The 26,018-nt window shown below is 38.3% G+C and overlaps 1 protein-coding gene across 6 annotated transcripts in view; it reads right to left on the bottom strand.

Annotated features, from left to right (window-relative positions):
• Positions 1 to 26,018, bottom strand: part of LOC107549202 (protein AF-10-like) — a 59,287-nt gene that overhangs the window by 8,892 nt on the left and 24,377 nt on the right. For all 6 annotated transcript variants that reach the window (XM_016230197.1, XM_016230199.1, XM_016230201.1 and 3 more), the window contains 5 exons: positions 16,798 to 17,110; positions 13,261 to 13,911; positions 7,173 to 7,345; positions 3,274 to 3,388; positions 292 to 364 (listed from right to left, as the gene is read on the bottom strand). In XM_016230197.1, coding sequence (XP_016085683.1) covers positions 292 to 364; positions 3,274 to 3,388; positions 7,173 to 7,345; positions 13,261 to 13,911; positions 16,798 to 17,110 — 1,325 coding nt within the window. The remainder of the gene's footprint in view (positions 1 to 291; positions 365 to 3,273; positions 3,389 to 7,172; positions 7,346 to 13,260; positions 13,912 to 16,797; positions 17,111 to 26,018) is intronic.

Below are 26,018 nucleotides of genomic sequence, written 5' to 3'. Positions count from 1 at the left end.
TTTTATATCCTTAATCACAGCGCAAAAAAGGCTACACCTCAAGTTACATAAAAATGAATGCAATGCTTCTTCCTGCGTTCGAAGACATCGCTGCCACGTCGAACTCTGAAACCGGCTTGTAACTGCGATATGGACAACAGCTGCGTGCTCAAAACGCCTGCTGTTTCAGAAGGTGAGCGTGCAAGGAAGGAAACGGAGTGAGTGAATGAGTGTGTTCTGTGGGGGAGGGAGGGTGAAATCTCGGAGCCTGGAGGAGGGGAAGTCTAGCTCTGGAATGTAAATAGGACTTACCGAGGGGAGAGGTTTGTCTTTGGTGAGTTTCCTCTTCTGGAGAAGCCGAGAGCTCCGTCTCCTAGCTCCTGATCTGAAAGGTAAACAGAGAGCAGTCGATAAGGAGCCGGCGTGAAGATGTGGGCGTTAGAGGAGCCTGGGAAATGCAGGGACGGGCAGCTTGATTCAAAGTGAGCCTGGTAGCCATCAGATCTTCCTCACAGAAATCCATCTAAGGGCGGCAGAGTGGTCTCTCTGGCGGCTCAGCTTGCACACTGACACCACTGAGTGTGTCACTGAGTCACCTCTCTCTCTCTCTCTCTCTCTCCCCCTCCCTCCAGCTCTTTCTTCCCTGTGGAGGCTCCCATCACCTTGCCTGCAGGCCCCATGCCAGACACTGCTTTTCATTTTCGGCAGTGAAAGTAATGAATCACATATGCGCCTCGCCAAGCACAACCCCCTCTCTCTTTTTTTTTCTCCCCACCCCCCTCCAGTCACAGTTAGCCAATCACATTTTTCTCTTCCTCCCTGCTTCCTTCCCCCCTTCTTTTCCTTTTTCACCCCATCTTGTTCTTTTTAACACTTTCCAGCCCACTACCACCTCGAGCACAGGCTGGCTCCAGTGGGGGTGTGGGCACATCAGTACGAGCCGCCCAAGGTCTGACTTATTATGGTGCTGACCTCTTGCCTGACCCTGGATCAGTCCCCGGGGCTGCAGTGCAGACTGGACCCGAAAGCATCGGGTATCACTTTACAAAATAAAAAAAAGACAGAAAGAACAGGACCTGAACGACACAGTGGAAACCTATGAGGAGCAACAGGTGACCAGCGGTTAGAGGAAAGCACAAGTACTTTGCAAAAGTAAGCCTTGTGTCACAGGCTCACTGATATCATTATACTTTTTTTGATTTTTAGGTTTTTTATTTAATTGACCAACACCAATATCTAGACAACAGGGTGGCCATGATAGATACCTGACATTTAATAAATTACATCAAATTAGATAAGGTGTAAACAAATTTCCTAAATATTTATAAAATATTTATTCAAAAATGCACTAAAAATAAAAAGTACACATATATTATTACCATTAATTTATATTATACTTTACATAATACAATAGATTAGATATTGTAATAGATTTACATTTAGAATATGTTTACATTATTTTTTATATTTATAAACTATAAAGTTATACGTACGTGTGTGTGTATACACAACCATTCAAAGAAATCTCTTATGCTCTCCAAGGTTGCATTTATTTGATCAAAAATACAGTAATATTATAAATTATTATTATCTAAATTGAAAATCTAAAATCTATTTTAAAATGTAATTTCTGCAATTATTTCGGCAAAGATGATTTGAAATTTTCTGCAGCCATTACTACAGTCTTCCATGTGAAATGACCCTCCAGAAATCATCATAATATGCTGATTTTTATTAAATTCTTTTTTTTAATAATACTGACTCCAAACTTCAGAATGAATATATATCAAAATGTTGACATATAAACCAAATTATCAACCCGCTCAATATACATCCCCTACTTTATACGTGCTGCGCTGTAAACTAATGCCAGACAAGAACTGGGCTTATACTAACAGCATGCAAGCTTTGCAGTCTTGAGCGGTGGTCTCTTTAAGGACGGGTGTTCTTCCTCCTATTGTTAGTCAAATGACCCTGACCTCTGTTTGGGGAGGAGGGCATGACTGATCCATTATTCCTCAAAGGCTGTGTTCCCCTTTTTTCCTCTCTCTCGCTTTCAACTGGTCCCCTCCCCAACCCCCATGACAGGGTCCTGCAAGCCCATTCGCTCATGACTGAGACCCCCAGGGTTTAGGCAGGGTCCAGGGAAAGTGTTGAGTGGTCCGGGATGGAGGGAAGAAGGAGGGAGAGGCTGAGTGTAAGGTAAGCCTGCCTCCTAAACCCAGGGCAATCCCCTCTGTGTCATCACTGCTCTCCAAGGTTGCATTTATTTGATCAAAAATACAGTAATATTATAAATTATTATTATCTAAATTGAAAATCTAAAATCTATTTTAAAATGTAATTTCTGCAATTATTTCGGCAAAGATGATTTGAAATTTTCTGCAGCCATTACTACAGTCTTCCATGTGAAATGACCCTCCAGAAATCATCATAATATGCTGATTTTTATTAAATTCTTTTTTTTAATAATACTGACTCCAAACTTCAGAATGAATATATATCAAAATGTTGACATATAAACCAAATTATCAACCCGCTCAATATACATCCCCTACTTTATACGTGCTGCGCTGTAAACTAATGCCAGACAAGAACTGGGCTTATACTAACAGCATGCAAGCTTTGCAGTCTTGAGCGGTGGTCTCTTTAAGGACGGGTGTTCTTCCTCCTATTGTTAGTCAAATGACCCTGACCTCTGTTTGGGGAGGAGGGCATGACTGATCCATTATTCCTCAAAGGCTGTGTTCCCCTTTTTTCCTCTCTCTCTCTCTCTCTCTCGCTTTCAACTGGTCCCCACCCCAACCCCCATGACAGGGTCCTGCAAGCCCATTCGCTCATGACTGAGACCCCCAGGGTTTAGGCAGGGTCCAGGGAAAGTGTTGAGTGGTCCGGGATGGAGGGAAGAAGGAGGGAGAGGCTGAGTGTAAGGTAAGCCTGCCTCCTAAACCCAGGGCAATCCCCTCTGTGTCATCACTGCGGTCATTGTGCAGATTAATGAAATGTTTGAGTGGTAGCATGCTTCATTTAACAGGTATGCACACTTTCAGCTTTCTGTCCCGGGGAGTTTTGTTCTCTGCCTCTCCCTCTTACTGCGACCTGAGGAGGTTAGGAGGGGGGATACAGCTGACCACACATTCCATTTGCACAAGAGAGCGGAGAAAGAATGGGAGGATGAGGAGAAATGGGAGAAGAGAGCACAGGAAGCAGGAGGAAAGGATTTGAGAAGGTAATCCTGTGCCAATGGGAGGTACCGGCTAAAGATCAGTGTGGTTCCTCATCTGTGTGTCTCACCTGCCGGGGAGCCCTCGGACTGGGCGATCAGTGCAGCCATGGTGGAATTCGGATTCAGCCTGTTTCCGAACATATGGGTTGGCGCCAGGTTAAAGGATCCCGGGAGAGAGTTTGACTAAGGAAGAAACACATAAGAAAGAGAGTTAGACTATGGAACACTGTCAAATTCCAAATACTGATGGAGCGCAAGTATGTGTCTCTGCATGTGTGCATATGAATGTGTGCTAGAGTGTTGAGCCAAAGAGCTGGATGATAAAACACCATGTCAGCTGTATTTCCTGTGAGCCAGGAGAATTGGCTGAGCATGCAACAGCAGATCCACAGCCCTGAACAACATACAGACCATGTGCTTCTGCAGCTAATTATTTAATCCAATTAAGACATTTCCCTAACAATGGTTGGGATTGGTTTCGGTGTTGCTTCTGAGGTAGCAGCATATGTGCAACAACAAACTTGGTGCATGGTGGAAACCACACAAATGTTCACATGATTTGCACTTAAATAACACTTTTGCAGTGGAATAATGTTGTAAATAGCAGGGAACTGTTGGGGAAATTGAAGAAGTTTTATTCAAATTTTACATAACTATAGATGATTACTCCTATTTATTCCAATTTACAGACTACACTTCCATTTATTCAACAAGGACAAAGTATATTGATCAAAAGTGAAAGTAAAGACATTTATTTATAACAAAATATTTCTATTTCAAAACAAAAATGTTTCACATCTTCCACAAATCAATTAGGCAACACAACTGTTCAGAACTGGTAATAATAGTAAATGTTTCTTGACCACCAAATCAGCATATTGGAATGATTTCTGAAGGATTATGTGACACTAAAGTGTCGAATAATGGCTGCTGAAAATACATTTTAAAATACATTCAAATAAAAAAATTTAAAAAAAAGTTCATTTAAATTGTAATAATATTTCACAATATTACTGTTTTTACTGTATTTCCCCATCAAATAAATATAGCCTTGGTCCTTTTGGGGGGAAAAAATGCATACAGTGCTTATTTTCATCAAATCAATAAATTCTTTCCTTTTCCTTTGCTCGCTTTATCTACACCAAGGCCTTATCTGATCCAAACAGGAAATAATGCTAGCTGAAACTACAATGTATTGGATTTCTGACCACATTGGACTGAAACACATTTGGTGGAAATCACTCCTACAAATGACCATTGAATAGACAACTATACAATGCCAACGTTTAAACCAACCTTGAAAACCTTCTTTTATGGATCTTCTACTAAGAAATAAAGGATGTAAAAATGTGATTTATGGTGCTAAAACATGGAGCAAAAAAAAGGTTATTTGATCCTGACACTGAATTTGAACTGCCTTAGCTATTAAAAAAAAACAAAAAACTTGCATTTATTAACAATAAAAACGGTCTTTTTTTTTTACGTCTACTACAAAAAAAAATAAAAAGTGATATCCTACATTCCCCAGGCCCCTCATGTCCCTGCAGGCCCTCCCCATTCCTCAGACTCCTCTTTCAGACCGTGTGGAGAGAGGAGGGAGCATGACCAGTATGAAGAGAACCCCTCATCCCACTACACAGCTCTCTGTCCAGCCTGTCAGCCCTCATCCCATCAGCGAGCTCAGCTCAATGCGCCCGCACAGGGAAAAGAGGGACAGCCGGATTGTTTGAGGCTTAGGGCTCTCAGCACTATTGTGGAGGTTAACGAAGAGTGGGACAGAGGTGGGCCTATGGGGTGTGTGCTGGGGTCAAAGGTCACCGCTGCCCTGTTGCAACCTCTGAATTTTTTTCGTCCAACCAATCCACAAAGGGAGAGTTAGGGATGGCGAGGAAGGAAAAAAAATCTCAGGGACGGTCATGCTGACGGAATAAAAGATGAGATCATGTTATGTATCTATTAAAAATTAATTCTATTCCTGACCCCAGACAAAGTTTTAAATACATCGCCGTTTACTGATCTTCTAACTACAACCTAGTGAAGAAAAAAGCTCATTGTATTAAATCTCCTATGCCCATAAAGCTTAGGACTAATGGGGATATTTGCAAGAGTACGTTAGGAGGGGCTGGTCTGACGGGAGCCCTGCAGCATTAAGGCCATCAGTGGGTTTACTTCATCTCCTAATGTAAGGCCACCCTGCCTGCAGAGAGAGCAGATCTGAACAAACAAAGCCCTGTTGCCTGGAAACGACCGGTTGCTACAGCAGCGCAAGTCAAGACAAAGATGCCCAGGAGAGCGGCAGAGATGGTGCTCAGTCTCTAGTGCGCTTCCAAAGGGCCCATTTGAAGCTGCGCTGGGAGCCTGTAAGAATGACTTGACGTTATTATTGTCATCTGAACACATGCAGAAGTCCATCCATGTGTGGGAGGGATTCTTAAGTCATTTATGATTTATGAAGGTATTTATTCATAATTTTTTGTAACATTATACATTCACTATTTCCATTCACTATTTAAATGCTGTTCTTCCAAACTTTCTATTCAACAAATAATCCTGAAAAATTGATAACAGTGTAAACAAAAATATTAAGCAGCAAAAACTTAACACTGATAAGAAATGTTTCTTGAGCATCAAAATCAGCATATTAGTGTTATCATGTGACAGTGAAAACTGGAGTAATGGCTGCTGACAATTCAGCTTTGCAATCACAGGAATAAATTACATTTTAAAATGTATAAAACTAAACAAAATAGCTACTTTAAGCTGTTCTTATTGTATTTTTCATCCAATTAATGCAGCCTTGGTGAGCAAAAGTGACCTCAAACTCCTAAACACACACACACATATACATAATTACTGACTCAAAGCAATAATATAGCCAACATAAAGACAATTATGGCACTTTTCTCACAATGTCATGCATGTCTGTTTATTTGACCACACATAATGCTCTGACTAGCTAATACAAACACAATCGAAACAACCGGACGTTCATCCGTTAAGACCATATACTTAAGCAGCCTAGTCATAAATACTCTAAATGATTTAAAACACTGTCGTTCAAGAGCTGAAAAATGAGGTCTGAAGAGATGAACTTTACTTCTCACACTGACATGTTATGTACCATTGTGACCCAAAGACGGCCTCCCACATACTGTTAACATACTGCTGCGATTACATAAATATTGCATTATCTATCACAAATCCTGGCACTTGCGAACCAAATTCATTTGTTCTGTAGAAAGAAAAAATCCTGTCACAAAGAAAAATAAAGTTACTTAATACATAAATAGCTGCACCCAACATTTACATCTGAGCCTTTTAGGAGTTAATTACTATTTGTGCCATGAACATGCTCAAACAGCATTTATCTAGATAAAACTGGAGCAAATTAGCACACAGTACAAAGAAAATGTGTATAATTCTATTTAATTGGTTAATTTTGTGAGAGATGATGTATAAAGGATGTGTGTGTGCTGAAAGCTCTGTGTGATTAACAGTACAATATTTGTTCGTAGATGTTAATTTTTTATTTTTTTTTAATAAAATCTAGGTATGGACTTTTTGCAGGTATACACTACTGTTCAAATGTTTGGTGTTGGAAAAATGTATAAATGTTTTTTTGAAAAAGTTTTTTTATGCTCACAAAGACTGCATTTCTTTAATAATAAAAAAACAGTAATATTTTGAAATTCTATTACAATTTCAAATAATTTATTCGTGTGACGGCAAAGCTGAATTATCAGCAGCCATTACTCCAGCCTTCAGTGTCAATTGATCATTCAGAAATCATTCTAATAGTGCTCAATTTTAGCCTGGAGTCACATTTTAATACTTGTAATAATTTTAATCTTTCTTATATTCATTTGCCCATTTCACTAAAACCAAACCTGAATTTAAATAATCGAAACAAACATATACAGAGTGAGCACTGAGCATGAATATGTAATAAGGTCCATTAAACACTCACATGTGTGGATGAGGTGCTGGTGAACGGGGCGGTCGGGGGCAGTGAGGTGAGAGTGGACATGGAAGTGACTACTGACTGATGAGCAGGTAACTCAGAGTTGGATCCGGACAGAGACCCTCCAAACACCGCACTGGGCAATGGGCAGGCTACATCACTACTGCTGGGGTACGAACCTGCAGAAAGACAGCAATTACAGCAAATGATTAAAGTGAAACAGCACATTTTCAATGATAATCACTTAGCCAAACATTCTCTTTTGGTTCCCACATAGTCAAAAATAACATTGTCTTGTTTATCAGTAGGAGATCTGGCATAGCAACTGGGGGATGTTAAACAAATCAATGCAGGTTATGACCTGTAATCTAGTGGTAAAAACAAAGTTTTAATAGCTGTAAGGGCAACCTCTATCCTCCAATATACCTTCACTGGTTATCCATCTATCTTTCCCGCTGCCCCTGAGATGAACTTTGTGGACTTTGAATGGCCTGTCTGACCAGGCCCGCATCACAGCAGACATCGAGAGCGAGCACAAAGTATTTTGGAGTCCTCTCAACATGCACTCTGCATCAGCCTCCCGGTGACCCAGAAAACAGTTCCCTGAATCTGACGACTCACTATTTCTTCTGTAAAAATGACTGAGGGCTTTTCAGGCAGGGCTGGGGAGGAGTGCGGCCCATTCATATTTATGTACCGGTTCATAACATGCACGCTGTTTGTTGTTGCTGTTGTTTTATTGATTTTTTCCCCCTTTTTCTCTCTCCCTTTCTCCCCTGCCACCATCTCAAACAAACCCAGCTGATGGCCCAGGCTGGCCCATTTCAGGAACGAGAGAGGCCCCCTTGCCACACAAAGGAATGAATGGCTCGCGGCAGTCTACATTCACTGGTGAAACAAGGAAACATTGTTGGGTGGAGAAGTACCACGTGAAGCATTTACAGTACCAAGCTCCAAACTCCATAGGGCATATGTAATAGAGAAAGGAAGCTTAAATATCACGGTGTCACGGTATTCCATTTAATCCCAATTGGTTTTAGTTTTGGGAGATGTGTGAATACCAACAGCTAACTTGGCTCATTAATGATTAGATTAATCTTTAAATCATAGTGTTGATCTGGTAATCTTGTTACTAATTAACATTTCACGAAAGGTCAACCAACAGAGCATTTGATTAGAGGTTACAAGACATGAGCGGCCAAACAAAGCAAGGACAAAGATCCTGTTATCTGGTGCTGATCGAACCGGCCCAATCGATCAGAACTTAACATCTCCTCCTGAAACCCCCCTTATCAAATCGGGGGAAGAGAGGGGAAATTTCAAATTAGATTAGCCAGCATTTCAAGTCAAACCCCTGTCTCCTCTCTCAGCAGAAAATCCATGCGAGTTCAGAGGGAGGTTAATGACAAGGCTCAGAACATGATAAGGATCCTCAGCACTTTCCTTACAGACGAAGAGAAGAAAGCAGGGACTGATTCGAGGTATTGTTGCACGCTGGCAGAACATATTTAGGCCTTTGACGAGGCAGATGTTTTTAATTTAAATGTGGTATCTTGAGCAGTTATCAATGTCTTGAAGTGTTTTGCGTTGGGTTTCTAGCTTCAAGATATGTTCTATCTCAAGCTAACAGTCAGAGTTGACGTCTCTAAAGCATGCTGACTGAAAGCAAAGATAAGTTATAGCGCATGGCTTCAGTTAATGCAGCAAATGCATGCACTGCTCAGGATGGCTCCATAGTTTCATCCAGAGTAATAAATCCAGGGATAAAGGGATAGTTCACCCAAAAATGAAAATTCTGTCATTATTTGTATTAGGTTGTTCCATCCAAACCTGTGTGACTTTATTCAGTAGAACATAAAAGATATTCTGAAAAACATCTCAATGTTTTGTGTCCATGTTAAAGTCAATGGGGTTCAAATGTTGACTTTCAATGTGTGGATAAAAAAAAAATGGTTAAAACATTCTTCAAAATCAGCTTGTTCAAAAAGTGAAAGTGCTAGTGCTATTATTATTACATTCAAAAACAAAAGAAAACCAGCACAGAAACTGCCATTTTGTATGAACAGAACTGCCCTTAAAGGCTGGAATACACTACACAACTTTTACCCCAATTTTCTCCCCTGATAAACCAGCCATTCATCAAACAAGAAAAAAGAGCTGGGAGCCATTGAGGGAGGGTGAAACCGATAGATGAGGTGGAGCACTCAGCTGTAGCCCTGCATTAGCCATGGCTAAATATTTACAGTCCAGCCAAATGCCAGGAACAGGTAAGGGCAGCGATGGGTGGGAGCACAAACAAACACAAAAAACCCATATGGCCTTGAGGGAAGGGACAGGGCAATAGTGAGATGGTACATAATAGGAATGACAGAGAAAAAGACACACCAGAGTATTCAAGTTCTAATCAGAAGGAAAGGAACTAAAAAAAATGGTTGCCAAGCAACAGGGCAGCGCCACAGATAAGGCCCCTTTAACATTATAGCTGCCATGCGTATGCAGAGCACTTATGTCAATGGCAAGATTTAGAAGGTGAGAGAGAGAGGACGTGCCTGCAAATGAGTGAGAAAGAACGGTGTGACCATGTATTTAGGCGTTCTGGCTCCAGCTCAGTGAGCGGGAAGGCCAGTAGGGGTCAGGGCATTTCTACACACACTATCTCAAGCCGTCTCACTCTAGATCCCGAGAGAAGACAACATCAGGGAGGAACAAATAAAATGTTAACTAATTGCCTGTTACGGGCTCCTTCCCTCCTCCAGCTCCCTTGGGCTCAACAGGTTAATGTGCATCTCTATGGAGATTCAGCGGGCCACTCTAAGCTCTCAATCAGGTAGGAATGAGGAAGCACTTTAGAGAGCACCTCCATTCACTTTTACCCTAATGAGCTTCAGCACAGACCAAAACAACATCATGCTGGTTCCCAGGCCTCTCTTCGAGAAGAGCAGACCTCAAATGGATTCCCTTTTTTTTTTTTTTAATAAACAGAGATGGAAAAAATGTGATTCAGGGAAAGATTAAGATGAATCACATGTATTGAACTGAATGCGATATTGAAAAGACCCTCCATGTGTAATTCCTGAAAAATAATTATCTCAGATAGCCCAAAACATGCCAATTTATAATAGCCTATGTTTATAGGCATCCATGCACATTTATGAATAAGAGTCCATGAAAAAACTGCAAAGGTAAAAGAGCGAGAGATAGAAAGAAAGCTGGGAAAAATTAGGAGAGAACTTTTAGATTTATGAGTAACATATAAAAAAAAAAAAAAACTTCAGTCATGGTAGACGTCATTTGTTAGGGCTGCACGATTAATCACATGCTATTGTCATGCGCATCTCATCAGTAAAGCCAGTTCTGTGATTAGTAGTAAATCTCCATCACGTGCGTTCAGATGGAGTGGCATTTACTACACAGAGCCGTTGTTCACTGACAAGCTACGCAATATCACGTTCATAATCGCAGATGAATCGCCGAAATGTAATTTGAAAGGAATGAAAATGAGGATGTGGAAGATATATATATTAGGGGTGTCCCTGACTAAGGATTTTCATAGTTGAATCGGAATTTTCGAATCTTGCCGATATTCGACTGATAGTAGAATCATATATTTTGGGGGCGGGGCAAAATACATTACCAAGAGTCAAGTCAGACATTCGACAGTCATAAATACTGATGTTAACACACAGGGAAAATGTGTAACGGACGCCTCGAAGATACAAACGGGGCAAATAATGTTTTATGTTTTGATTAAAAGATCATTAAAGGGGTCATATGATGCGATTTCAATTTTTCCTTTCTCTTTGGAGTGTTACAAGCTCTTGGTGCATAAAGAAGATCTGTAAAGTGGCAAAGACTAAAGTCTCAAATCCAAAGAGATATTCTTTATAAAAAGTTCAGAGTCAGCAACACCTACCTAAAACGGCTCATTCGACCAGAGAATCTTATTTCTCACCATCTTGGAGTCCTTCAGGTGTTTTTTCATGTGTCTTGCACTGAGGAGAGGCTTCCGTCGGGCCACTCTGCCATAAAGCCCCGACTGGTGGAGGGCTGCCGTGATGGTTGACTTTCTACAACTTTCTCCCATCTCCCGCCTGCATCTCTGGCGCTCAGCCACAGTGATCTTTGGGTTTTTCTTTACATCTCTCACCAAGGCTTTTCTCCCCTGATAGCTCAGTTTGGCCGGACGGCCAGCTCTAGGAAGGGTTCTGGTCGTCCCAAATGTCTTCCATTTAAGGATTATGGAGGCCACTGTGCTCTTAGGAACCTTAAGTGCAGCAGAAATTTTTTTTGTAACCTTGGCCAGATCTGTGCCTTGCCACAATTCTGTCTCTGAGCTCTTCAGGCAGTTCCTTTGACCTTATGATTCTCATTTGCTCTGACATGCACTGTGAGTTGTAAGGTCTTATATAGACAGGTGTGTGGCTTTGCTAATCAAGTCCAATCAGTATAATCAAATACAGCTGGACTCAAATGAAGGTGTAGAACCATCTCCAGGATGATCAGAAGAAATGGACAGCCCCTGAGTTAAATATATGAGTGTCACAGCAAAGGGTCTGAATACTTAGGACCATGTGATATTTCAGTTTTTCTTTTTTAATAAATCTGCAAAAATGTCAACAATTCTGTGTTTTTCTGTCAATATGGGGTGCTGTGTGTACATTAATGAGGAAAAAAAAATTAACAAATGATTTTAACAAATGGCTGCAATATCAAAGAGTGAAAAATTTAAGGGGGTCTGAATACTTTCCGTACCCACTGTATATAAACCGGCTGAAATGTTTTGAAATCATTTGTACCCTACCTGATCGAAAAAATCCAGTCTTTCACTCTGCCTGTGTCAATTTGAGTCTTGTTAAAGTTTTAAATCCCTGCCGCCAAGATGCTCCTCTGTCGATCATGGATTATGGAAAGTGAAACTTAACTTAAATCTATAGGGGTGGTTGGATTTATTCAAGCACGTTAAAATATTTATTTGAAGCTTCTTTCTTTTCAGATTCTTATTTACAGCATTATTTTAATAGGCTGTATTTTAACTTATTGGGAGAAAACCAGTAGTTCTATGTGAAATCAGACATTTGAGCACCCCATATAGTCAAAATGGCATGATCATAACACCCTGCGAATATTCGACTGTGAGATTGGTATTCGTATCAGACTCCTCCTATCGAAGCATAGAATCTATAATAGGTCACCCCTTATATATATATATATATATATATATTTTAAAAACAACAACATGGGCAACAAAGGACCCCAAAGTCAACATGAAACGATGTTTAGAACCCTTTTTAAGTCTGTAATATGATGCATTTAGTATTAAATGGATTTGATCAGCTAAAGTAGTCTCAATAGGGCAGATAGTTAAAAAACAAGAAAGGTTGGTGACGTCAGCTGAAAGTCACTTGAAAGCAAAGATGAAAACACATTGTCTTTGGAATAATGCATACTAGGGATGCACAATACAGCAGTCCAAACTGGTTCGTTTTTATTAATAGATTTTTAAAAAATGTATCAGTCGATATATGCCTATATATGCCTAAATTCATGTTCAGCATTGAAAACTAGTTTTCGTTGATTGTGATCAATTATTTTGCTCAAAAACAAAGCCACAAATATTAATCACAGTCATTTCATTTGAGAAATGTATTTTCTTTTTTTTAGATTTCATCAGTGTTACTGCAGTTTCATATAGGCACCACGAAAACACAAGGAAGAAATGTATCCATCTAAGCGCAAAATTCCTGGGGATTTAAACTCTTGACATCTGGCAACCACAAGCATTAAAGCTTGTAGAGCATTAAAACTTAATGCAAGATAACAGAAATGTCAAGGGGGAAAAAAACGTTTCAGGATAAATAACCAGCAAGACAATATCATAGATGCCTATTACAATTAAAATATGATTAATCGTGCAGCCCTAAATCATTCTAATCCCTGATGTGCACAGATGAATAATTCACAATAAAAAGGGTCCATTTTAATTTCATGTTGACTTTAAGATAGTAAACCGTAACAAAACAAACAAAATATGGATGGCATCTACCCTGACTAAGATCTATTGTTGATTGTACAGCACATATTTTTCTCTGCTCACCTGGTCCAGCAGGTGGGGAGCTGACAGTCATACCCTGTAAGCTTCCATTCCTGAGGAGGGATGGGGACTTCTGAATCCCCAGACTGCTGCTACCAGCACCCACTGCTCCCACACCTCCTGTACTGCTGACTGCACTCCCGCGGCAGGCCATGGTGCTCATAGAGGATGGCGAGGGGGAAGTGGATGAGGGCATTGTGGACCTGTGCTCTCCCGTATCAGTGGTTTTACTGTCCTGGGTGGTGAAGCACGGTCCATACCGGTTCCTCCAGTTCCCTCTCTTCTTCTTCTTCCCGCCATCCTCGCCAGTAGATGAAGACGATGTCGCAGAAGAAGAGGATGAGGAGGGCTGGGGTCTTTTGTAGCCTGCCGAGGCCAGGCCTCCCAGCTCTCCGGCTGGGTGACAGTTTTCGTAATGCTTGCTTGAGCTGGAGCTTTGGGGGAGGGACATTATGCTGAAGGTGTTGAGAGCCACCATGCCTTCAGAGGCTGCGCTTTCAACACCACCCTTCACATGGCAACGGCTAAAGGATGGAGGTGTGTACGAGTCACCGGCTCTTAGGCTGGGATCAGAGAAGCTGAGGAAATCAGATGTGGGCTGAACCACAGATCCACTAGTGGCTGATTTACTGCTGCTGTTGCCTAATAAAAGACCTGAGAGAGAAAAAGGAAGACAAAGATGAAAGCACACCTTAATATCACAACTACATTGACAGAGAGACAGCATAAACCAACAGAGAGGTGGCATGTGGTCATAAAACTAAGACCTTTTTGCAGCCACAATGTTTAAATAAACAAAAACCCAGCATAGCTGGAGCATCGCACAGGACAACAGCACTCATCATCTTTACTAAGAGCTTGTAATGCTGTTGCACAAAAACTATCAATTCTGTGCAGAATAGTCGAAAAACGTTTGCCATATTATACGCTATCATCAAAAATATCTGGGGTTTTTTTATATTTTGAAATGTGATTTATTCCTGTGAGGGCAAAGCTTTTCAGTCATTACTCTTACATAATCCTGATCCACTAGTGGCTGATTTACTGCTGCTGTTGCCTAATAAAAGACCTGAGAGAGAAAAAGGAAGACAAAGATGAAAGCACACCTTAATATCACAACTACATTGACAGAGAGACAGCATAAACCAACAGAGAGGTGGCATGTGGTCATAAAACTAAGACCTTTTTGCAGCCACAATGTTTAAATAAACAAAAACCCAGCATAGCTGGAGCATCGCACAGGACAACAGCACTCATCATCTTTACTAAGAGCTTGTAATGCTGTTGCACAAAAACTATCAATTCTGTGCAGAATAGTCGAAAAACGTCTGCCATATTATACGCTATCATCAAAAATATCTGGGGTTTTTTTATATTTTGAAATGTGATTTATTCCTGTGAGGGCAAAGCTTTTCAGTCATTACTCTTACATAATCCTTCAGAAATAATTTTAATATGCTAATTTGGTGCTCAAGAAACATTTCTTATAATAAATGCTGAAAAAGGTTGTGATGCTTAATATTTTTGTTAAATTCATGGCACATATTTTCAAGATTTTTTGATGACTAGAAAGTTCAAATAATCAGCATGTTTTCAAAATAGAAATCTTTTAGAACATTAAAAATGTATGTCCTAATATCTTTTTAAAAATCTAAATGTTTGAGGTATACCAATTTCAGGTATTTTGTGAAAAAATAATTTAGTTATCCAAAATGAATACCAAAAAACCCTCTCCAAAATGTGGAATGACTTGACAGTCTTTTTTTTTTTGTCCTGATCTATTAATTTATTAAAAAATATATTGACTTGACTTCACCTATTTGATAAGCATGTTTTTAGTTCCCCCCCCCCAAATACATTTTAAAACATTTTTGAAAATAACGATTAAGATATGTACTATTACATGTAAGGTGTAAGGAAAATTTTACTTGGTCACACCACATGAAATCAAATGTATATTTTTGCTGAAAATTCTATGGAAATTTTTCAAAACTATATTAAAACCAACATGTATACAAACAGTTTTAAGAACTCAGTTTTAATTTAGATTTTGAAAAGATTCTCCCTTTTCTTATCAAGAATCCTCTTATTTATCATCGAAAATGAATACAATTTAAAGTTATTCTACTAAAAAAACTAAAAAGGCTGGCTAAATCTCCACAAACCCAGAAAATAACCTACAGAACCTGAAATCAGGCAATGCCGAAATCTTCCACACCTAGGTGGGCCAGTCAAACTTGCGGGAAGCCAAACAATCAGGTATGTAGCCAGGCAAGAAGGGTGACCCAGATTTAGGTGTTCATTCGGGCCCTCCCCTCAGGCAAGGACTCGTCCTTTAACCAAAGTCAGAGAAACTCCGACATGCATGTTTTTACAGCTGTGGCAGGAGGCTGCTGAGGCTTTACTTCCCAATTTTACTACGCAGTCTATCCCTTGAGCCTCCCGCTAACATTAAAACACGCACAGAGCTTGCACGCCAGTTAACACGTCTCGAAGATAAAGCAATGTCACACAAACGGCTGCCATAACCAATAGATAACTAGCGGTATTCTGTATTCTTTCCAAAACACATCCATGAAGTTCTGCTATATCTTATCGCTGGATCCTAGATTAAACACTGCTATAAATGTACTGTCATTTCTCTCTGAAGACAAGCACAAAATGTGTGAAAATAGAGTTGAATTTAAGCAAGTGACCCAGACATCAACCTAAACCCTGTTTGAAAGAATATTAGATTTTATCTACCTTTCTTTTATCAACAACAAGATGATTCACATATTTGGCATTATAAACAGCTTTACATATTACCACTGCTCTCTGTTATTGTCAAACACAAAAAAAAATTAAGAAAAGATTGCTGATATTACAATCTCTCATATACTTGGAATATTACATCAGGGCAGCATAACAGAACAGTCATGTGGCTCACCGACCCTGGGTCTGTGTCGGGTGTTGTCACAACAGCCCAGACAATATCACATACTCCCAGGCAGAAGATTAGACTCCATAGTTAAATCACCACCATCTTTTGATCTCATTGCGCTCTGCTGAGAAAACACTGTGTTGTTTCTTCTTCCAGGGTTCCTTAAAGGTTGCCTTTAACTCCAGCAAGGAGGCCCCTGCCGTACTTTGACACATTAATGATTAGTCTAAATTTTCCAGACGTGACCTCTGCTTCAATCCCTCCATCACGGCTTGATAGCAGAAAGGAAGGGAACATGCTTCTCCTCCGACTCCCAAACTTCCCTCATAACACACATAAACACACTCACACAAAGGAGACGCCACCCACGACTCAAACGGCTCGGAAAGACTCGCTGCTCCACATTGCGGCGGCAGCCAGTCAGACGACAGTCTTATCACACACACACACACGCAAAGCTTATGTCTTCTGGCTTCCATCCAGCCCTGTCACAACAGACTCACTCAAATGTCACACACAGGAAGTCGACACGAGACTTGAATCTGGCAGTTCAATTTGGGAACATGCTAATTCATTTAATTCATTGAAAGTGAAGTTGGTATGTTTGGAAGTCTCACCTTGCTGAAAAGGACTGGTTGAGGAGGGAGCTGTGGATGACGTCGCTGTGGTGACCACAGGGCCGTGGGGTTTGCCCGGTGCTGACTTGCGGCCCCTGGAGCCAGAGATTGAGCTGGTGCTATGATTGCTGGACTTCTTGCATTTGCCATCCGAGCTCTTGCCATCAGAGGAGCTGCCATCCTTGGAGCTGGAACTGGAGTGAGACGGAACTTCCTGGAAGTTGGCATTAGTGAAACGACCTCCGCTGTCGTCCAGTCGCTTCTGAGTGGAGGAAATGGAGGAGACACTTCCGCCACTGCAGCTGTTGTAGCTCTGTGGCCAAGAAAGGAAATGCACATATGGACAAAAATGCTTGTACTTTTTGTAAAATACTCAAAAAAAACAAAAACAAAATAACAAGTAATCACAAAAATAAATAAATTTATAAAATACAAAACTAAATAATAAAATAAAATATTCAAAAATGTATTTACTTTAACCTTCATATATATAAAAAGAGCTGGGTAGTAGCTGATTACATGTAATCCGGATTATATAATCAGATTCCAAAAATTAAGTACTTGTAATTTGATTAAATTACATTTTAAAATACTCTGAATCAGACTAGTCACCTTTTTATTACATGATTACATATTATTCCCACAATAGCAATACATTATTCATAATTTATTGATTCTCCCTAATTCCTCTTTTTCATCTTATAAATGTTCCTTTCTAAAATAGCCGACTGCTTACATACACTCAGAAAGTCTTCCAGTTTTGTGGACATTCAAACAAAGACCAGTCAATACAGTCAGTTGGCTACACAGCATTTGATCACTGGACTTACAAAAATCAGTTCAGGTTTAAGAAGTGTTTCAACTTTGCATCAACTACTGATGAACACATTAATTATTAAAGGTTATTTAACCATGTATTATTGTGTCTTTGGAAGGCTTTTGTCTTTCAAACACATTAAAAAGCACAAATTCATGTTATTTCTTATTTAGCCTACATGTAATGCAGCCACTCCTTGTACTTTGTCAGCTAAACCGTTTTCACCTAATATATTTACTTAAAGTTCCCCGAATATTTTAAAATAAATATTTTAATAATTAAGTATCACATTTGCATGTTCACGTTCTTTGACGTGGTTAATGGTCACATGACATGCAGATAGAATTTTTCAATAAGCATTTTATTTTTATTGTTGTTATTTTTTTAAATAATTTATGATTTATTAAAACGATTTATTATCATTTAAAATTTTTATGATTTAATTATTAACTTTTCATTAAACTCACAAACCCCCTGCAGTTCCTTTACGAAGCCCAGTTTGGGAAACCTTGACGTAATGTTTAATTCACTTCATGATGTTAATAACAAAGAATGGAATACATTTTCTTCCTCTCTATTTTTATATCAATATGGTACAAGATTATCCTATTCAAATCAATGTGATAAACAAGTTAGGTCAAAAGTAATCAAAAAGTAGTCTGATTATATTACCTAAAATGTGTAAATGTAGTGGATTACGATACTAACTACAATTTTTGTCATGTAATTTGGAATCAGTAACGGATTACAATTTAAGTAATCTACCCATATATATATATTAGGGGTGTAACGGTACACAAATATGACAGTTCGGTACGTACCTCGGTTTTAATGTCACGGTTCGGTATGATTTCAGTACAGCAGGGGGGAAAACTAAACTTTTTTTTATGGTTTACTGAATACATTTTTAATTTTTTCAAAATACAAAATTTAAATTTTTTTCTTATCAGCTTATGCTTAAAACTATAGGGAGACCTTTTACATTATAAGGTTACAATTAGGCATAACAACTTAACCCATAGACGAAATATGACATTTGACACGCAATACAAAATGTGCTTTTTAATGCTTAACATCTGTTCTTACAGATACGGTATACATGGAGGCTCCACATCTGCCAAAGCTGCTCTGTACGCCCGGAAGGAGGAGGAACTGTCAATTAAAGTGCAATATTCCTCCAAACCCTGTGATGATAACAGATATCAGTTACTGTAACGATCAACTGAGCACTGCAATAATATAGAGACAGGCAGTGCTGGGTAGTAACTGATTACATGTAATCTGGATTATATAATCAGAGTCCAAAAATTAAGTACTTGTAATACAAGTATATTACATTTTAAAATGCTCACAATCCGATTACTGTTACTTTTTATGGATTACATGATTACATATTATTCCCACAATAGCAATACATTATTCATAATTTATTGATTCTCCCTAATTCCTCTTTTTCATCTTATAAATGTTCCTTTCTAAAATAGCCGACTGCTTACATACACTCAGAAAGTCTTCCAGTTTTGTGGACATTCAAACAAAGACCAGTCAATACAGTCAGTTGGCTACACAGCATTTGATCACTGGACTTACAAAAATCAGTTCAGGTTTAAGAAGTGTTTCAACTTTGCATCAACTACTGATGAACACATTAATTATTAAAGGTTATTTAACCATGTATTATTGTGTCTTTGGAAGGCTTTTGTCTTTCAAACACATTAAAAAGCACAAATTCATGTTATTTCTTATTTAGCCTACATGTAATGCAGCCACTCCTTGTACTTTGTCAGCTAAACCGTTTTCACCTAATATATTTACTTAAAGTTCCCCGAATATTTTAAAATAAATATTTTAATAATTAAGTATCACATTTGCATGTTCACGTTCTTTGACGTGGTTAATGGTCACATGACATGCAGATAGAATTTTTCAATAAGCATTTTATTTTTATTGTTGTTATTTTTTTAAATAATTTATGATTTATTAAAACGATTTATTATCATTTAAAATTTTTATGATTTAATTATTAACTTTTCATTAAACTCACAAACCCCCTGCAGTTCCTTTACGAAGCCCAGTTTGGGAAACCTTGACGTAATGTTTAATTCACTTCATGATGTTAATAACAAAGAATGGAATACATTTTCTTCCTCTCTATTTTTATATCAATATGGTACAAGATTATCCTATTCAAATCAATGTGATAAACAAGTTAGGTCAAAAGTAATCAAAAAGTAGTCTGATTATATTACCTAAAATGTGTAAATGTAGTGGATTACGATACTAACTACAATTTTTGTCATGTAATTTGGAATCAGTAACGGATTACAATTTAAGTAATCTACCCATATATATATTAGGGGTGTAACGGTACACAAATATGACAGTTCGGTACGTACCTCGGTTTTAATGTCACGGTTCGGTATGATTTCAGTACAGCAGGGGGGAAAACTAAACTTTTTTTTATGGTTTACTGAATACATTTTTAATTTTTTCAAAATACAAAATTTTAATTTTTTTCTTATCAGCTTATGCTTAAAACTATAGGGAGACCTTTTACATTATAAGGTTACAATTAGGCATAACAACTTAACCCAAACCTAAATTTAATTGCTATTTATTTTTAAATAGATGATCAACACTCAACTTAAAAAAAAAAAGAAAAAAAATTGTATGCAAACATGTAAATTGCACATAATGCAGTTTTTAAATTAACTTATAAATAATACAATTTCTAAGTTATTTGTTAAAATATATTTAATTACACAATGGCTGTCATAGCATGTTTCATAACAGATTAATTTAAACATACTGTACATTAAGTAATTAAGACTAACAGGTTTAGTAAAATATAATGAGTATATGGTGTAATATTTCGTAAAATGCTCCTCTCTAGACTTAATTTCTCTAGTGAACTAACGAGCGGTGTTTTATTTCCACGCTGTATTGTTGATGTCTTTCCGCGGTTGAAACACTGATTGAGCAATTACATGAGGCATGAGATGTTCAGTCATGTTTATTCGCGTTAAAACTAGTAGTACAGAGGAAGGAATGATCGAGTTCACTCGCGCTCCGCTCTGCACAAATCTGCGGGGCGTCACTGCTCAGACACGGGAACCGGAGCTGATTGCGGCCACTCTAGTCAGTGCTTGTGTTGGGATTATACCAGCACTTTCTGAACCGTCCCAGAAGCGGCTCTCTAAGGCGTTTATACAGCGATCTGTCGTGCCACATAAAAGACGGTCAAACGCCATTTATTATTTGAATTTCCTGAGAAGGAGGAGAAAAAAAACAAAAAAAAAAACCTGTATTCATGTGGTACACATGCGTACCGAACCGAAAGACCCGTACCGAAACGGTTCTGTACGAATACGTGTACCGGTACACCACTAATATATATATATATATATATATTATACATTAGGGATGTGCATCTCCATAACTGAGGCAGATGCGATACGCATCTCGATGCATAGCCAACGATACGATACATTGAAGATACATATGAAGTAGCTAGCGATGCAATACGATTCACCCCTATTACGATGCAGTGCGATCCGATTTCGATTCGATCCGATTCAACACAATGCGATTCGATGCAATACGATGGAGTGGAAAAAATATGATGGCATTTATTTATTTGGTTCAGACAGACAGCAAATCATAAATTAATTTATGGGACTACTGACTTTTAACGCCTCGAGGCCTGTTTCATAAAACAAGTTTACCAAATAGGCCAGGCTTATTTCAGTTAGTCTGACTCAGTCAAATGATTTGGTTCCATAAAACAAATTTAACAAAGATCAAAATCAGTCACTGTGGCAACTTATGCTGGAAAGCTAACCTGGTCCAGGGCAGGCAAGCTGTCAAGACTAAGCTGAGCTCCTCTAACACTGAACAATAGGAATGCAATGATATTACCACCGACTCTCTCACATACCATCATAGCCATGCAGCCTTTTTCTCTGGTTTTATGACAACTGTACCTTTTATAGTTGGGAGCAGATAACATTAGAACTTTACAATCTAACATTGCTCTTTAAAGCATTAAAATCACTAAATTAAAACTACATTTTAACTGCTATACGAAACACACATTAAGTAGTAAGCTTAGTAATTAGGACTGTATTAGCTTACATTTTATTTACCCATTACAATAGTCCCTTTACAGTTACTGCTATCATTAGAATACACCTATATGTAGTTTTAAAATTCTACAAAAGGCATATTTAATGTCCAACAACGAATATATTAGCAAAATGCATATTTGACTCAGAATTATTGTGCTCCGTCTGTTTAGTGTGCATGTGTGCAGCAGCGCTCGTTCACTCGCGTATGCCTCGCCCACTCCTGACAGCAAGCAAAATGGATATATTTGCATGACTTAAAAAATATACTCGTGACATGTCAGTTATGCACTAAGGAAAACACGACGTCTCAAATGCATTAAACAGCACAAATATATTCGCGGTTTGCCATGGTGGATCGATTTGATCCATGATCAACATTAAGGGCTGCTTAAGATCATAATTTTAATTGTGCATCCCAAGCCCATGCCAGTAAAAAAACAGCCCAAAGTAGCGCAATTACCATGTCCCAAATATAAAAATGTAATTTCCATCCATAAAATACATATTTTACAGTCACTGTTATGCACATTTATCATAAACACAGCTCAAATGCTTCCTACTAATGTGGCCCAAAACATTTAGCACAGTTTTATTACAGGTAGAATGCAAAATGTTTCAGTACAAGCATTTCAACCAAATGTAATTTATGCAATATTTCAAACCTTTAAAAGAACACTCCACTATTTCTGAAAATTGACTCATTTTCCAACTCCCCTAGAGTTAAACAGTTGAGTTTTACCGTTTTCGAATCCATTCAGCCGATCTCCAGGTCTGGCAGTAGCACTTTTAGCTGCAGCTTAGCATAGATCATTGAATCTGATTAGACCATTAGCATTTCGCTCAAAAATGACCAAAGTTACATAGTGTATTAAGACTGACGGAAAATGAAAAGTTGCGATTTTCTAGGCCGATATGGCTAGGAACTATACTCTCATTCCGGCGTAATAATCAAGGAACTTTGCTGCCGTACCATGGGTGCAGCAGGCGCAATGATATTACGCAGCGCCGGAAAATAGTCCCCAGCTAGGTAACTTCCAACGGAAGGCACGCTCCCTGTGCAAGCAGGTGGTCACGTTGGTTATGTTGGCGGAAGTTAGCCTATTTTCAGGCGCTGCGTAATATCATTGCGCCTGCTGTCATTTTTGAGCGAGATGCTAATGGTCTAATCAGATTCAATGATCTATGCTAAGCTGCAGCTAAAAGTGCTCCGCCAGACCCGGAGATCTATTTTCAAAAATAGTGGAGTGTTCCTTTAACCCACTGGGGAAAATCAACCCATAGCAACAGTTTAAAAGCAGCCCAATTTCGTGGAAAAAAACAACAACAACCCTGCATCCAACATGAGCTGCAGAAGTCAGATTTGACTAATCACGTGTCAAAAGTAAGGAGAGATAACAGACAAGATGTTGGAGGATTTGCTCCTCAACAGATCCCGAGCTCATTGACAAATATCTTTTATCGTAGGATGTGCTCCCTTTACACAGTCACGTGCAATCGCGAAATCGAAAGTGAACTACGACTGCGAGCGCTCATTCAAAGGGGATTTAAATACCACACATATTGTTAGCGGCGCCCTGATGCACGAAAATTATATACAATATTAGAATGTTTGCAGGAGCGGACACAAAAATTGCGGGAGCGGATGGGATCATGCGGTAATGGTCAGAAATTCTTGTGGTGACCATGATGCACACAGACGCTTTTATTTAATGCATTAATATTTAATAGGCAGTGGATGCACTTTCTTCCTATCATCTAAATTGTATTTAAATTGATCATGCGGTAATGGTCAGAAATTCTTCTGAAGAAGGATCAACAAGCCCCGCGCTATCACGCAGCAGCGCAGTCAGTCAGTGACCGCCATAACAGATGAAATCAAATCTTGTGGATTATACAAATATACATAACGAAAAGATGATACAAAATGTAATACCTTGGAAATGGCATTTAAGACTTTTTAAGGGCCTTAATTTTCTCTAAATTGATTTATCAACTTAAAATACTTTTTAAGACCCCGCAGACAACCTGGAACAAGTCAATCGTTTGCATGTATCCTTTAAACCCAGCAAAGGAGAGCCACTTGTGCTGCCCATTTAGATAATCACGTAAAGAAAAAGAAAGGGTTTTCCTGTAGATGGATAAGGTTTCACATTGCAGGACTGACCAGAGTCTACTGGAGCTTAATTTACACACTGGTCTACACCCCGCACTCCACACAGCTCTATTTGCGCCCGAGAAGCAGGAGCGTGAACACATTTACACCTCGCACTCCAATCGAACACCTCCAAACTCTGTTTCTGTTCTTAAGAGTGAGGCTGTAAAATATGCAGTGATCCAGAACCATTCGTAGAGAATATTTACACATTCCCCACTGGAGTGATATACAAACGTCTGTCTTTTTTTTAGCCACTTCTGTCATCTTTCAGCCATTGTCTCAGTTAGAATAGACAATTATTCTGAGCATGATAACGGTTTACGCTACTTCTCAGTGCAAGTGGTGGTGACAATTCCAGAGGCCCTCAGGCTCAAGTTTTTAAATGAAAATGAAAATGAGTTTCCGCTTCCTCTACGCCATTTACAATTTTCCTGCATATACTATTTTAAATGCCATTTTCTTAGAATAGGAAAATCATACAAACTTGAAATGAAGGTTTTGAATAAGCACCCTGGGAATTTTTTTTAAGTGGGTGGAAAAGATTGTGTTTGTATTGAATACTCAATGCTATTGGTTTTCATCCGCAACCCATCCACATATCCAAATGTCACTGTTTTTGTTATGCTTAAAAATAATTTGCTCATACTCTAAAATCACAAAACATTATTTTAAAAATCACAAACCAGTTTTGTATGCAAAGACAAGGCTTCAAGTAATTAACATTGTTCCTAAAGGTGTTGACAGGGCAGGTGTTTTTGTGAGAAAAAAAAATCATGTCGCTATTTGGCTTTGTTTATGAATGGAAAAAAAAAGGAAAATACACAGCATAACATTAATCTAATTTCCATCAAATAAATAAATTGAAACTGTCTAGATATGCACACCCTTACGTAATGAACTGCTGTTTACTGGTCTAATTAAAATTCTGACATAAACGTCTTGCAAGAGTTTGACATAAGAGGACAGCTAACTATACAAAGACGAATAGTTCAGGCAGAGGACACTGCAAAAAAAGCTAAGACACTTATCATAATTTATCAGATTAGTGAAATGTAGCAAATCTTTTTCAGGATGAACAAAGAAATGACTCCTGAGGCTTCGGGCTAAATATTAAAATTCAACTACGGAAATTAAAAGTTTCATTTCAATTTTGAATTCATTCATTGAATTAATTTCATTAATTTGTTTCTCTTCTGTTTCAGTTTTTATAACCATTTCTTACTATGTGTAAGTAAGTTGTTGTTTTTTAGCATGTAAGTTTGGCAGTGTTATTTTTTAGGATTACTGAAACTACTGTCATTTGATTTGTATTAGTTATTTATTTAAATTTTAGTTAAATTATGTCTGAATTTATGATGTCTGTATAGGTCTTTTATTAAGTTTTATTTAATTCGAGTTATTTTAATACTTCAACAAACTAAATGGAAATTATATATATATATATATTTATTTATATTAGGGATGCACCGATACCACTTTTTACTCCCCGATACGATACTTTTATTTTTGGTACTTGGCGATACCGAGTACCAATATTTTTATTGCATTTGTAAATTTTTTTAATATTGGGTACAGAAACCAAAAGGGTATGTATAATGTTAATTGGTTAACTTCATTTATCAAATAGATAGTCAAACCAAAATTTATTCAGACACCTTCAACATTTCTCACATTATCACAGTTTATTCGCTATAGTTTAGAAAATGGTAATAAAATATGACAAGAACTCAGAGTTAAACTGTGTCAGAACAAATTCAGCTTGATAATTTTGATAGAAAGGTAAGTAATAGATTACAATCAACCAAAAATTATTCAGACAGCTGTTAGTATGACAGTATTTACACAACTATCAGTACTTAGTTGGGCAGCCCTTAGCCTCAATAACAGCCTGTAGTCTCCTGGGCATGCTGTCATCCAGCTTCATGCAAACCTGAACTTCAATTGTTTTCCCCAGACTCGGTCTGAATAATTTTTAGACCCAAATTTGCATAACTTTTACTGGTAGTCCAGTGTATGAAGAATTTTGGGGTATGATTTGTCACAGTTTACTTTATTTTGCTGTCCTCACTTACATAAATTAACTATAGTGTCCTGCACCCACTAGTAAAAAAATATAAAAAAT

This window comes from Sinocyclocheilus grahami, unplaced genomic scaffold (assembly GCF_001515645.1).
Source record: "Sinocyclocheilus grahami isolate Dianchi unplaced genomic scaffold, SAMN03320097.WGS_v1.1 scaffold365.1, whole genome shotgun sequence".
Lineage (NCBI taxonomy): Eukaryota > Metazoa > Chordata > Actinopteri > Cypriniformes > Cyprinidae > Sinocyclocheilus > Sinocyclocheilus grahami.
This window is presented reverse-complemented; position numbering and strand designations above follow the sequence as displayed.